Here is a 15071-nt window from a genome sequence, read left to right as displayed (position 1 = left end):
CACTGCCTTTTGTATTTTCTAGGTCCAGAACTTGTGCCATCTATAGAACTAGAGCCATGCCTAGGGAATGAATGAATGAACTATATAGTTAATACATATTCCTACACAATGGCCTTCAAAGGCAAGCTGGTGAGGTTATCCCAAAGAACAGATGGAACAGAGCTGGCGTATTTTGCTAATAACCTCCATGATATAGTCTGTGTTATCAGAAAGGCAAAAGAGAAAACCCTAAAAATAGAGAGAATGAATTTTATCATAAAGATGTATTTCTCAATCCCCACATGCATACATGGTATAATAGATATCAAAAGTAAAGCTTTGGGCAAAACAATGTTTTCTCCCCTTTTCCACCAGAAAAAAAAAGGGGGGGGGGAATCAAGCTTATAGTATAATTTTGATTAAGTAATTATTGTGTAATTTTTTTCTTAATTTCATTTTAAAACCATACATTTCCTATTTATTATTAGTAAAGCTCACATTGGGGTGTAAAGTGACCAAAGTTGTGTTATTCCCACCTTATAGCAGATTTTCCACTGGAATGTAAATCTTTCAAGAATATTTTCAATTTACAGAAAGAGAATACTTTTATAGAGTAACACGAAACTTGCATGAATAACTCATATTTCTCAGATATCACTGTCATTCTGAAAAAAAGCACTTTATATTCTTTTGAAAAATACTTAGAGACAATGATAGACTTACATTTGTCAAGTGCTAAGTTACATTAAAAGGGAGATTATATGTTGAAAAAATAAACATCATAAAAGTTAATAAAATAATTTGGCTAAAATAAATAACAAAGCACTTATAATAAATTTATCAGTAAAACAGCTAGTTAAACCCATTAAATCAATTTCACAAAACTGTTCTAATTTAAATGTATGTACATCAGGGAAAATCTGAATGGAATACCTGAGACTGTGCATTAATATTGGCTCCTTCCTTAACAAGAACTTTGACAACTTCTGCTTGTCCAGCCAAAGATGCAATGTGAAGAGCAGTATTTCCTTTCTGTTTTGGAGAAACAAAATAGAAAATGTTCAAGGTTTCTGAATTTTGCAGAAATCAAAATGTGCAGGCATTTTCAACTTCGCTAATCCCTGTAACCGATTAAAATCTGTTATTTTATCAAGATAGTAGGCCACTTACGAAGAGATTATTTTTTACCATCAAAAAAAAAACTTTTTGGCCACCTCATATAGTGTCTTCCTTTTCTATTTTCACAATATTGGTTAGTGTTAACACAGAGTGACTGTTTTCAATGAATGAAAAATTTGCAGGAGGTGTGTGTGTATGTGTCAGTATCTCATGAGATTCATGCAATTTAATCAACAACTAAAGAATCAAAAATTTGCAGGGGGTGTGTGTGTATGTGTCAGTATCTCATGAGATTCATGCAATTTAATCAGCAACTAAAGAATCCTACTGCAAAGAAATATTAACTAAAAAGAAAGTTTACTGAAACATTGAGTTTCTTTCACCTTGCAAAGAAACCTAGGAATTTTTAGTGGTAGAGAAACGGACAGCTTATAGTTGTGTTTGCAGCTACTAGGGCACTTGGGAATATGTTGGGAATAAGAAAAATAAATTTTACATAAATCATAACAGTACCAATGATTTTCTACCATTTGCTACATCGAAATTTACCAGCCACAACACCAAAACCAATGAAAAATAATTTAAACTTTTTGTGAAAATAAAGGCCAAGAGATTAAAAATAACTGTGATGATTAAAATAAATAACAAAAAGAAAAAAAAAAAAGAAACCAGTATATTCCAGGCCATAAAGTTTGGACTCTAGTTCTCTTTCTGTCTCCAGCTCACTGTGGGAGCATTAGGCACTCACTTAATATTTGGGGGCCTCAGTTTTTTTCTGTTTAAAAACATGAGATTCTTTTCTGGGAAATTCTACAATTCTAATCTATGATTAAAAGTAAGCCTAATTTTTAAAATATCAATAGAGTTTAGAAGAAAGGAAAAACAAAAATAGTAATAAACACTTAAGCAAGCAAAAATAATTGGCTTAATGAATACACTATATTAACGTGGGCAACTACACACCATCTCATACCAGTCAGAATGGCTATTACTAAAAAGATAAAAAATAATAGATGTTGGTGGGGTTGTACAGTGGCAGCCTCAAAATCCCAGGCTCACGTGAGTGCTCCTCACGCTACAGCCTCCAGTGTAGCTGGGATTACAGATGTGAGCCAGTGAACTGGGCTTCAAATAGATATCCTTTAAATATTTGTTTAAAATGTATTTGATGTGCCAGAGAGAAATGTTAATAAAAATGTTTACTCTCTCTTTATGTTCAAAGTAAGAAATGTATTGCATATAGTGAATTCACATGTTTACTTCTGTGGAATTGCCAAAAATTGTTAGTTTTTGTTTTTTAATTTCTGCTAGAATTGCCGTTTACTATACTACAAGCAGAACCAATGCACATTTTGGCAATTATGCATGAGGCATTGGAATCCCAGGTTAACTGGCCGTATTTCTAATTTATTCTTGTACTTTTTTTTTGTTTGATTACTCCAGATAAGACTAGTGTCCCATCTAGAGACCAGAGTGTCTGACTTCTCTCTCTGCATCTTCCACAGCCATATTATCACACTCAAGGCTTGGTCAGCAGGCTTGGCTCTGATTAGCACTGTATTTTTCCAAATAAAATTTTACCTTCAAGAGACAAAGATTGTTGCCATTGACGATAGTTTTTCAAATGTATGTTGTTTATGAAAAGAATCGTCGACAAGTTCAAATATTTTTTAGCAAAAGCAGCATCAAGGAACAGTTTCTGGTTTACCAAGCATTCCGTGCATTTCTTTAAAAATGAGTCCAATTTCCTTACCAAACACATTATGATGATAAAATCTAATATTACCCTGATAATTCAATCCATGACCCAAAATCTCTTTTCTTATTAGAGTATAAAGGATTCTGCATAGTCTCATACCAAACTGAATGTATACATTTAAAATTACTTGTTCAATTTCCATAGAGAAATTTCCCACATCAGTTTATTTTTAAAAAATGAATTAACCATAGGAAAACAGGTGCTGCTGTCTACAAAGGATTATGTGAATCTCATCCTCTTTGTAAATCAAAGGGGGAAAGATAAAATTTTAGAAACCAGGTTTACAGATTTTTCAGACTCATGTCCCATAAGTCTTTAAATGAAACAATTCACTCTGCAGAGTTTAATGGAGAGGGTTTTAATTTTAATTCTGCAGGTTAAGAATCTTGGTATTCTAGCCAACCTCTGAAATGTACAAGAGGGAAAAGAAGCTTTAAGTGGGTGAGGTGTGGTGGTTCACGCCTATAATCCCAGCACTTTAGGAGGCTGAGGCAGGAGGATCGCTAGAGCCCAGGAAGGCAACATAGCAAGACCTCACCTATATTAAAAAAATTTTTTTTAATTAACTGGGCATGGTGGTGCACGCCTGTAGTCTCAGCTACTCAGGCAGCTGAGGTGGGAGGGTAACTTGAGCCCAGGAGGTGGAGGTTGCAGTGAACCGTGATTGTACCACTGCACTACTGCCTGGGCAACAGAAAGAGACCTTGTCTAAAAAAATACATGAAAATGAAAAGCTTTAAATAATTCTCACTTTTCTAAGGAAAAAAATATTCTACCAGCATGAATATTACCTTAGTGGCAGAATCCACAGAGGATCCTCTTCCCAGCAGCTCCTGCACCAGCCCCACGTGGCCTTCCTTGGCAGCCAGATGGAGAGCGTTGAGTCCATTCTGAGAGAAGAAACAAACAAGGTTTTAAGAAGTGAAGTAATGAGGCAAACAGTGTCCTGCCAAGCATATAACCCAGAGAACAGACAGACTCTGATCACTTCTTTTTTTTTTTTCCTTTTTGCATTAGAATCTTGAATCTATTAATTTAGGAGAGACTAATTTCAGTGTTTTTGATTCAGAGAGGCAATAAGGTAAGTATTCATTAGAAACATGGATTTTGGCAACTACATTTCAACAAATTTTTTTTTAACTAAGAAATCTCTAAATATTTTAAATGATTTAAAGGAACAATTTTATATCATTTATTGTATTGGTGCAAAATTAAATTCTGCCCACTTTCTGGAACATGTACAGCTTTAGATTTTTTCAGTCCTTTTGTATCTCAAAGCAGCACTCTGCTAAGTGCTATTCACACTTACGAAGATGTACTCCACACCTCCTAGGATTTATAGACAACAGTTATACCTTGATTAATATTATAACTAACTCACTCTAACTAGCTACTCAGTGACTCAAAATACTGACCAACAATTTGGAAGAAACTTAGAAGAAAATTAATATGATTTTAAAAATCAAGAACAAATTTTTAAGAGGAAAGTATTAAGTTAATTCAACCTGGAAAACAGAATAAATATTAGTTTCTTCATCTTCAAAACAAGGATTAAAGTCTTCAACTGACACAGTAGTAAAGCTTAAACAGAGCAATAGAAATAAAGTGACAATTTGGCAGCTGGTTCATGGTGCCAGTTATTAGCTTCCATAGCCCACTTGTCTTATACAGATGGTATTCTAATATTGATACTGAATAAATTAACATTTTCCCATGCAAATTGAAATACACTGTTTTACACATATCATATAGACTCAAGTAATGCTACAAAATGTTATTTCATAATAATCTCAGAAGCTAATCATAAATGTTTTTGGATGTTGAAATGGAATATAGAAATTATTTACATTACGTAGATTGTTATAGAAGAGTACTTATCTAAGAATGACCATGAGTCATACTTGTAATGTAAAAAAGAAAAAGTTGTACTAAATACGAAGGTTATAGAAACTGTCCTTCTTCTTATATTGTAACATTTAATAGTAATAATAATAATATTTCATTTTTAATTCCTGACTACTGAGTTGAAGTCAGTCAATAAAATGATCTTATTATGATGCTACAGTCAGAGAACCAAGACAGTCTTGATATTCTTGATAGGGCCTCCAAATTTAGAGACAAAAGGCATGATAATGATATGTAATATGATCAGATTTATAGTTCAGAGATGTGCTATCTAACAGTCTTCTATTGAAATGTACATTTATGAGAGAATAATTTTAACATTGTAATTTGGGGAAGCTGCATCACGGTATAGATTCACTTCCAGCGATGTTCTATATATCTATCAGTTTCACTATGTCAGACTCATTTCTAGCAATGGTTTAAGTATCTCTCAATTTTATATATACTGCATACCAAATGGGAAACAACAAAGCAGGCTACTGTTGATAGGTCATTGATATTGACTTTATGTAAGTTAATGTTGATAAAATAATACAAACTTAGTCTTTTGACACAATCAGCAAATATTTATTGAGTTCTTATTGTGAGCTTGATATTGGGCTTTGCAGATCTGTGAGTTCCAGGAGTGATATCATCTTTGATACCACAACTTCAGAATAATGCTATTTCCATATAATACCATTAAAATGGCTAAAAATATCAGGTAGATTTTTTAAAAAGATGATAATGCTACATTGAAACAACCATGCACACATTAATCCTAAAGAACAAAGTTATCTTTTTTGTTTAGCACTTCTATCAAATTTTATAAAGAGTATTTTAACATTTTGTTCATAATCAGATTTATAATAAGCTCTATTCACTATTTCTCTTGCTGATTTTATGAAATATTTTCTCCATTGACTGCCTTTGTATGATCATATAAAGCTAGTGGATGATCCCAGGTAGAACAGATAGCCAATAAAAATTTTCATGGAACCATTTGAGTGTTTCTGATATATACAGAAAAACCACAGAGGAGTCCATTTGGAGAAGTTAAGGAACAGATTCAAGAAGATACAGCTAAACTTACATGAAGGTTAAATGTTTGCATCATCATCCATCAAACTGTTTTTCACCTTATTATAAATTCATAATTAATACAAACTTATTTGTTAATCCATAAGCATTTGCTAGGTGCCCACTAAGTGCTTAGCTCTCAGTGCTGGGTTCCAAGGGAGAAGTAAAGACACATTATGTAATGTTTGTCCCCATAAATATTTGGCCCCCAAATACTTATTATTAAACAACTGAAAATCAACTACACAGTAGCATATATTGTCAATGATTTAATTTTCAGATCTCTGGCTGCCCTGCTTTGCATATGTTACATGTTGAATTAAGAGTTTCACAGTGTAAGTCTTTTGCATATCAGAAAAGTACAACTAACTTATATAACATTTTAAATTATATGAAAATGTAAATATTTGGGAGAAGCCAATTAAAATATATGAGCTCTTGAAAGCTTTTGAAAGAGGTTAGAAGAAAGAGATAGAGAGAAAATGGGCACATCCAAAGGCAGTAATTGCGAAGGAAAGTGAAACTTGGCCTCTCAGTCCTCACCACCATTCTGAACGGACTTCAGTGTCAAGATTCCCCTAAGTCAAGAACTCTTCTCAAGATGAAATACGTGCCATAAATGTAGATACAAATAGTTGTGAAATATTACTACAATTTCACTGTGCCATTAGTATAAATGACAATGGCAAAAAAATAATTTAAAAAAATGACAATGGCAAAAGAAATAATCTATACAATGAAGAAAAAATCAAATTAAAAATGAAAATGACACATTTACATGTTCTCTATCCATTCTCACTCCTTACACCCATATATCTTTTATCTGCACTTTTCCCATCTCTTCCACAGCAGCTTCTCTAAACCAAGGGTACTTATTCACTGTGGTGGGGTTAAGGATGTATTTAGTTTTTTATGAAGATCAGGAAAAGCAAAGTACATGATGCACCAACTTTGTCAGACACAGTTTAACTGAACTGACTGTGTCCTTGGCTGGTCTCCACAGGTTCCTGATTTAACAAAGTAAATCAAACTATAGGTGATACAAGAAGATATTTGTTTTATTAGTTACTCTCAGGTCTTCAAGGGTTTCTTTTAAATCCCCAAATGATAATTTAATGTGGTATTTACTAAGCCTTCATTAATTTAAAAATATTTACAATGAGATTTGGAATTTGGCTGTTCAGGTTATTGGTTATTTCACAGTGAAAGAATAAGAACGCTTTGAAGATGCCACTCTATACAGTCCATTTCGTGATCTCCACTTCATCCATAGTGGGGTCCCGTCTAGCGCCTCTGGATGGTAGCTCCCTTTTTGGCCACTGATCTTTTCTCTCTGTCTAGCCCTATCAAGGGCTTTTTTTTTTTTTTTAAATAATACAATCCCTAAAATATAGGGAATGACACTGAATATGGTAGTGAATTAGCCTGAGAGAAGAAAAAACTGTAAAAATTAGTCTGCGGAATCTTACTAAAATCAAGAAAAATGAAGAGGTTATGAGTGCTGAGAAATATTTGATGAATGAAAGAATAAGAAATGTTAATGATGTAAGAATCACTATTACATTTTACATTTTACATATATTATATTACAGCATATTTTATTATATTTTACAGATGATGACACTAAAATTCTCAGAAGTCAAGTGATTTGCCTCAAAGATCATTATAACTTATAAGAGGAAGAGCAAAAAATTCAAACTCAGATCTATCTGATTTCCAAACCCATGCTTTTTTATTTAAAATAATTAAATGCTAAACCAGTATTTCAGACTGTAGGTCATGATGCATAAACTGGTCATAAATTCAATCTAATGGACTGCTAATCAGCATGGTTCAAATCATGAAGTAGCATAAAGAAAAACAGAGTGCACTGTGGGTGGCAAGTATTGATTTTGAGGGGTTTTTGGTGAAACTTTTTATACACACACATCTGTGTGTGTGTGCACATGCAGGCATGCTCTGGGTTACAAAAAAGCTAAAGAAGTTTAGTCAAGACCTGAGACAGGAGGTCATCTTGGGGAAACTAGATAACCTTTTAGATCAAATAAATGAAACATTGGCACTCACAAAGATCACTTAAGGGAGGATAATGGACATTTAGAAATGGTTTTGTTGGACCTAGATGACAGGTTGATAGGTGCAGCAAACCAACATAGCACATGTATACCTATGTAACAAACCTGCACGTTCAGCACATGTATCCCAGAACTTAAAGTAAAATTTTTTAAAAAAGAAAAGAAATGGTTTTGTTGGTAGGCTTATTTGAGTTTTCTGAACTTAATTTTCATTTTAGATGGGTGTTGTGATGCAAATAAGAGGATTGACAATGGGATGAAGCAGAATTCTTCATTTTGAGAATATTGGCTAAATCATGTCCATATTTGGGGTTCTGAGAGGGACAGTGGCAGAGTGGAGAACACAGGCATTGGGCAACAGGAAATCTGAGCTCCTATGCTGGCTCTCCAGTCCTGACAATAGGATTTAAGGTTTCTTCAATAGTAAAAAGGGAAAATGTCCTACTCTGCCTACCTCAGATAGTTATTTAAGAGTATAAAATAGTGTAGGTTAATTCTGTTTGTAATGTATGAAGTAATAAACAAATGTAAGGTATTATTATTTCCTAGTTAGATGCAAACAGTAATACATGTGTATATTCCCGCTCTCCCCATCCACAGCTCTGCCAATGTTCCATCACTAAGATTTGGCTAAATGTGATGAGATGAAATGAGCATTTTTGAGTTCAATATACGTTTACCTAGGCTAGCAAAAGTATTAATGTATGCAAAAGTGATTTATCTTTTAAAAGTATTTTGAATTACAATAAAACCTAGGAAGTAGATGGGTAAAAGGAACTTGGTTTATTAGTAGTCACCCTTGTCAATAATTCAGACAGTTGCAATTTTACTACTGAACTCTATTTCAACTCTATTTATGTATTTATTTATTTAATTTTTTGAGATGGAGTTTTGCTCTTATTGTCCAGGTTGGAACGCAGTGGTGCAGTCTTGACTCACTGCAACCTCCGCCTCCCGGATTCAAGTGATTCTCCTGCCTCCGTCTCCCGAGTAGTTGGGATTACAGGCACGTGCCACCACATCTGGCTAATTTTTTTCATACTTTTAGTAGAGACGGGGTTTCACCCTGTTGGCCAGGATGGTCTCAAACTCCTGACCTCAGGTGATTCTCCTGCCTCGGCCTCCCGAAGTCCTGGGATTACAGGCGTGAGCCACCATACCCAGCCTCAACTCTCCTATGTAAATGCCATTTTCATGCAGTCTCTCATTTCTTTGGTTAAATTAATTTTTTAAGATTATATAGGTAAATTATTTCTTTAATAGTTGGCTTAACATGTATAAAAACAAAACATTTATATAAGGCTCAAAGAAGAAAAATTATTTGAACTACTTGTTATAATAGTTTTGGTTTAAAGGAATGTAAAAACTAAATTTAAAAGTGAGCAGCAAATCATTTAAATAATAGCTAAAACATATCACAGTTTATTCTTCTGTGTAAGGGTCTGTTCTAAGCACTTAATTGCATTAATTCATATAATCCTGAACTGAACATTTTGAATTATCAACTAGTTGGTGATTCTGGCTCAGAAACTGCACTTTGAAACCTCCTCCCCTTTATGTCTCCCTGGCCTCCATAACACAAAAACCAATGGCCTCTGCATTATAATCCTATTTTATTTTCTTTAGACCTCAACTTCTCATTAGCTCTATTTTCTAATAGAAAATATCTCAGTCTCTAAAAATTATTTCTTTTAGGTTTGCAGATGTTTAATGTACAAATACATCAAAATTAGAAAAGAAAAACCATTAAAATGAATTCTAGAATGTTATGATGTCAAAATCATGCCAAGTTTAGCATTTAGAAGTAAACTCTAGGCAGGTGCAGTGACTCACGCTTATAATCCCAGCACTTTGGGAGGCCGAGGCGGGAGGATTGCTTGAGCCCAGGAGTTCAAGACCAGCCTTGGCAACATAGAGAGCCCTATCTCTATGAAAAATAAAAAATTAGCCGGACTCAGTGGTGTGCATCTGGAATCTCAGCTACTTGGGAAGCTGAGGCTGCACTCCAGCCTGGGTGACAGAGCAAACCCCTTGCCTCAAAATAACTAAACAGATAGATAAGTAAATAAATAAAAGTAAATGCTAAGTAAAAATGGAGGAAAGGGTTTAGAATGGTTTCTCCCTTAAGCTTTTTTTTTTAAAGTAACAAAATTCTGTGTTTCTAACACCAGATGACAAGTAATGAGAGTATAATTTCCAGAAGTTTTTAAAGATACAACCCAAAAGACTAGGTCTTAGTTCTGCATGTTTATCACTAACTCATTTACCATTTCAATGAACCCATCTTAAAAGAGGGCATTAAAAACCTGAACTTTCTCCTACTGACATAGAATTTATCAAGGTTGGCAAGCAGGGGAAGGAGTATGTACCATGAAACAAAAGAATTCTCTAGTGAGACACCCAGCAGTGGACATGCCTCCAGGCACCAAGGATGAGATCAGAATTGAGAAGAAAGAGGTGGCAGGACCTCGAAGGAAAGGAAGCAAAATGGGAGACTAGAACTAAAGAAATTCCACAGCGGATTCCAGTGTGTGCCCTATCCTCCTGCTTCTAATGAGGCACAAGTGAAGAAACATTTTTTAACAAAATATTAAACTCAGATAAAACACGATACAGAGTTTTCAAATTAATAGACTAGGGGTAGCTTATATTCAATAAATAGTAACTAAATTCAAGTATTCACATACTAAAACATTTGTTGATTATTTATTGTATGCTAACATTGTGCTAGAAACCAAGTCTATATTTCAATGTATCCATATAAAAGTTTGGTAATATTATTAGAAAATTACAATTACTTCTGATCTTCTCCACATTTTTTACAATTTTAATTAAAAACAAGCCAAATTTGGCATGGTGGATTCTGTGGGAAGGGAGAGGAGGGAGCATCAGACAATAAAAGCTTTGCCGAGTCTTCTAAATAACACCCTGGTACTCTGTTTTCCTTCATTATAAAATAATTCCTATAAATGGCATTTGGTATCAATTTCAGGTATGTCTGAGACACACAAGCTGGCTTAGTCACTTTCTCCTCTGAGCAATCATAAAATTTGGTTCTTTTCACCAATTTATTGTATTTGCATGTTTCCTGTTTATCTTCCCAACAAGACTTTTCATGGGAAATGGTCAAATTCTATTCATATTGGTAACCTCTATGCCTAATATAGTACCTGGCACAAAAAAGGTGCACTTCAATAATATTTGTACAATAAATGGGCTAATTAATAATGTGTACAGTATGAAGGTAAACAGGAGTTTGCTTAATTCATCCAGGTACTCTACATTTTGTCAGCAAATGCAAGTCAGTGCACGAACAAGTCAGGTATAAATAGATCCATCTTTGGAAACACAATCACGAGACATTCACTCTCTGAGGCCTGTATTGCTTACTATTAACACATACAAGAGAAACTAGATTCTGAAGGAACGACTTAATTTAAATAGCCTTTGTTATTAAGGATCTCAGAGTTGTGTGATAATTTTTAAATTTTACATGTTTATTTTAGTGCCAATCTAAAAAACAGTAATAGAAGCATATTCTGGATCATCTGGATAATCACATTTAATTAACATTTAGTAATTTTTTGTTCTTGGTCATGTTTCTGATTGTGTTGATTTCAATGAATCACTTAAAGGGAACATTCAAATTTTGATGCAGTTTTTCTCAAACTGAGGCACACAGATGTATTTTCTTATGGGACCAAAAAAAGTTTCCCCTCCCCCCCGATAAGTAGAAGAAATGCTGCCTTAAGAGATGGTTTGTAAACAGAACTTGATAATATGTGGGTCTTTCCATCTAGAAAGCAGAGTGGATGCGTAAGGAGGCATGACTAGAACCTTCCTAAGTATTAGAAGCTTTCCTGTGTCCCACAGGACTATAAATTATCAAAAAGAAATTATAACAATTTATTAAGAAACTTTATAGCCAAAATCAGTAGGAATATACTTGTTAGTACTTGTCCAGAATTTGTCCATCCAGCTACTCTCATGTGGCTGAAATAATCATTTGTGGCTAGCCTAACTTTGTTAACCAAATTCTATCTAAATATAACCATCAGAGCCACAATTTGGTCTCCCAAATGAGTGTGCACAACACAATTGATTTTCATATGTATCACTTGAGGCCCCAATCATCTCCTTTTAAAGTAGAGAAGTATGTTGTGAAGATTATACATACGTACATATGTATATACACACACACTACATCACACACACACACACTGTAGCACAGTGATGAGGATGTAACAGGCATGCAATAAAGGTAACTATTATTTGATATAACACGTATTATTATTTCCCACTTCATGAGTGGATAATTTGAGATTCAGAATGATTTAAGTGGCTGGCCCAATGTCCAGTGCTCACTCATTCATTTATCAAATATTAATTGGACATCTATTATGTGTCAATCCTGGGTCTTGTTCTTTCCAGCACTTCTCCTGTCATTATACGACACTGAAGCTTAAATTCTAGTTTATAAATCATTCTTTGAAATTGGTTCATATATGTCAGCGATAGCCTCCCTCCCTGGTAAGTTTAATTTTAACCCTGTTTATATTTGTATACTCTGTGAGCTTTTCTTTTTAAACCCCTCAATTTTCCTGTGCTGCTAAAATTCCAAGTTCCCAGTTTGTGGGACTTGCTTTCCTGTCTGCATACTGCAAAATTGTTAGCTGGGGACACAATCAGTTAATGAGGAATGAGTGCCTTCTTTAAGACACAAAAATTTCACTAAAAGTAGAGTTGTTAAAAAGGGCCAAAGTGACCATCATTAGCTTGGCGTCCAAACTTATAATTCCAAGGGAACTTGAATAACAGATCTCTTGAAAAACTTCTGATGGTTACTTTGGAAGAGAAACTATATTCTCAACTTTCTGATAAATGGCTTTCTCTGCCTGCTTCCCTCCTCTAACTCCCATGGGCACTATTGCTGTCTTCCTTTATTCCTCAAAGGAAACATCACACTGCAAATTCTCTTTTTCCCAAGGGCAGTAACAGCCTTCACTGACTCCAGCAATGACTGCATACCCACTAAGGTGCAGGGATTTATTTCAAACTGTCCCCTCTGCCCACTTGACCGTGCATAAAGAGTTTTTTTGTTTTTTTTTTAAGTAATGACAGTTTAGGGGGTGGGGTGGGGTGTGGAATGGGGAATTGTCCTTATGCCCCATGGTGTGCTTTATGGGCTCTTGCTCATCTGCATCTTGGTCTCTTTTATTCTACCCTGAAGACCTTTCATTTCTGAGGAAAAAGGTAAAAAACGAACTGAGTGTGGGGACTAAAAACAACTGCCACATGAGGCTCTACACTTACACATATGCAGGTTCATTCACAGACAGTTGCCCTGATCATGCCCACATCAATCTGACAACCACTGCTTAATTCTACACAATTTCCTTTTTTTCTAAGAAGAGAATCCCCAATTTGAAGAAGTTGCCATTTTAAAATAAGGTTTCCTTTTTCTTTTCTTCTATGTATTCCATAAGATAAGAGACCTTGAAAAGACTAGCGATCATAGGATTTGTTTACTTCTTTACAATCAGAGACAGAGAGAGGGGGAGAGAGAGAGAGGAGATATCCAGGAGGGCAGGGAGGGATGGGTGGAAAGTACTGAGAAACCTCTACAGAGCGAGGAAAAGACTGTTTAGAATCTTTTTCCAGCCTTTTCGCCCTGGTTTTTCTTCATCTTCGTGGATTTATCTACCTTCAGTCTTTGATGTTGCTGACCTTCAAATGGGGTTTTGTGTGGACATCCTTTTTGATGAGGTTGATGCTATTTCTTTATGTTTATTAGTTTTCCTTCTAACAGTCAGGCCCCTCTGCTGCAGGTCTGCTGGAATTTGCTGGAGGTCCACTCCAGATCCTTTGCCTGGGTATCACCAGCAGAGGCTGTAGAACAGCAAAGATTGCTGCCTGTTCCTTCCTCTGGAAGCTTCGTCCCAGAGGGGCACCTGCCAGATGCCAGCCAGAGCTCTCCTGTATGAGGTGTCTGTTGGCTCCTGCTGTAAGGTATCTCCCAGTCAAGAGGAAGGGGGGTCAGGGACCTCGCTGAGGAGGCAGTCTGTCCCTTAGCAGAGCTCGAGCACTGTGCTGAGAGATCCACTGCTCTCTTCAGAGCTGGCAGGCAGGAACATTTAAGTCTGCTGAAGCTGTGCCTTCCCTATTTAATAAATGGTGTTGGGAAACCTGGCTAGCCATATGCAGAAAACTGAAACTGAACCCCTTCCTTACACCTGATATAAAAATTAACTCAAAGTGGATTTAAAACTTAAGTGTAAGACCTAAAACCATAAGAACCCTAGAAGAAAACCTAGGCAATACCATACAGGACATAGGCATGGACAAAGACTTCACGACTAAAATACTAAAAGCAATAGCAACAAAAGTCAAAATTGACAAATGGGATCTAATTAAACTAAAGAGCTTCTGCACAGCAAAAGAAACTTTCATCAGAGTGAACAGGCAACCTACAGAATGGGGAAAATATTTGCAATCTATTCATCTGACAAAGGGCTAATATCCAGAATCTACAAGAAACTAAAACAAATTTACAAGAAAAAAAACAATGCCATCAAAAAGTGGGCAAAGGTTATGAACAGACACTTCTCAAAAGAAAACATTTATGTGGCCAACAAACATATAAAAAAAGCTTATTATCACTGGTCATTAAAGCAATGCAAATCAAAGCCACAATGAGATACAATCTCATGCCAGTTAGGATGGCTATCACTAAAAAATAAGGAAACAACAGATGCTGGAGAGGATTTGGAGAAATAGGAGCACTTTTACACTATTGGTGGGAGTGTAAATTAGTTCAACCATTGTGGAAGACAGTGTGGCAATTCCTCAAGGATCTAGAACCAGATATAGAACCAAACCATTTGACCCAGCAATCCCATTACTGGGTATACACTCAAAGGATTATAAATCATTCTACCATAAAGACACATGCACATGTATGTTTATTGCAGCACTATTCACAATAGTAAAGAGTTGGAACCAACCCAAACGCCCATCAATGATAGACTGGATAAAGAAAATGTGGCACATATACACCATGGAATACTATGCAGCCATAAAAAAGGATGAGTTCATGTCCTTTGTAGGGACGTGGATGAAGCTGGAAACCATCATTCCCAGCAAATTAACACAGGAACAGACAACCAAATGCTGCA

At 35.3% G+C, this 15071-nt stretch overlaps 1 protein-coding gene across 40 annotated transcripts in view; it reads right to left on the bottom strand.

Moving 5' to 3' along the window:
• ANK2 (ankyrin 2) overlaps positions 1-15071 on the bottom strand; it is a 706278-nt gene that overhangs the window by 184587 nt on the left and 506620 nt on the right. For all 40 annotated transcript variants that reach the window (XM_025384698.1, XM_025384687.1, XM_025384674.1 and 37 more), the window contains 2 exons: positions 3649-3747; positions 913-1011 (listed from right to left, as the gene is read on the bottom strand). In XM_025384698.1, coding sequence (XP_025240483.1) covers positions 913-1011; positions 3649-3747 — 198 coding nt within the window. The remainder of the gene's footprint in view (positions 1-912; positions 1012-3648; positions 3748-15071) is intronic.

This window comes from Theropithecus gelada, chromosome 5, assembly GCF_003255815.1.
Source record: "Theropithecus gelada isolate Dixy chromosome 5, Tgel_1.0, whole genome shotgun sequence".
NCBI classification, from domain to species: domain Eukaryota; kingdom Metazoa; phylum Chordata; class Mammalia; order Primates; family Cercopithecidae; genus Theropithecus; species Theropithecus gelada.
Note: the sequence above shows the minus strand (reverse complement) of the source record. Positions and strands in the feature narration are given on the sequence as shown.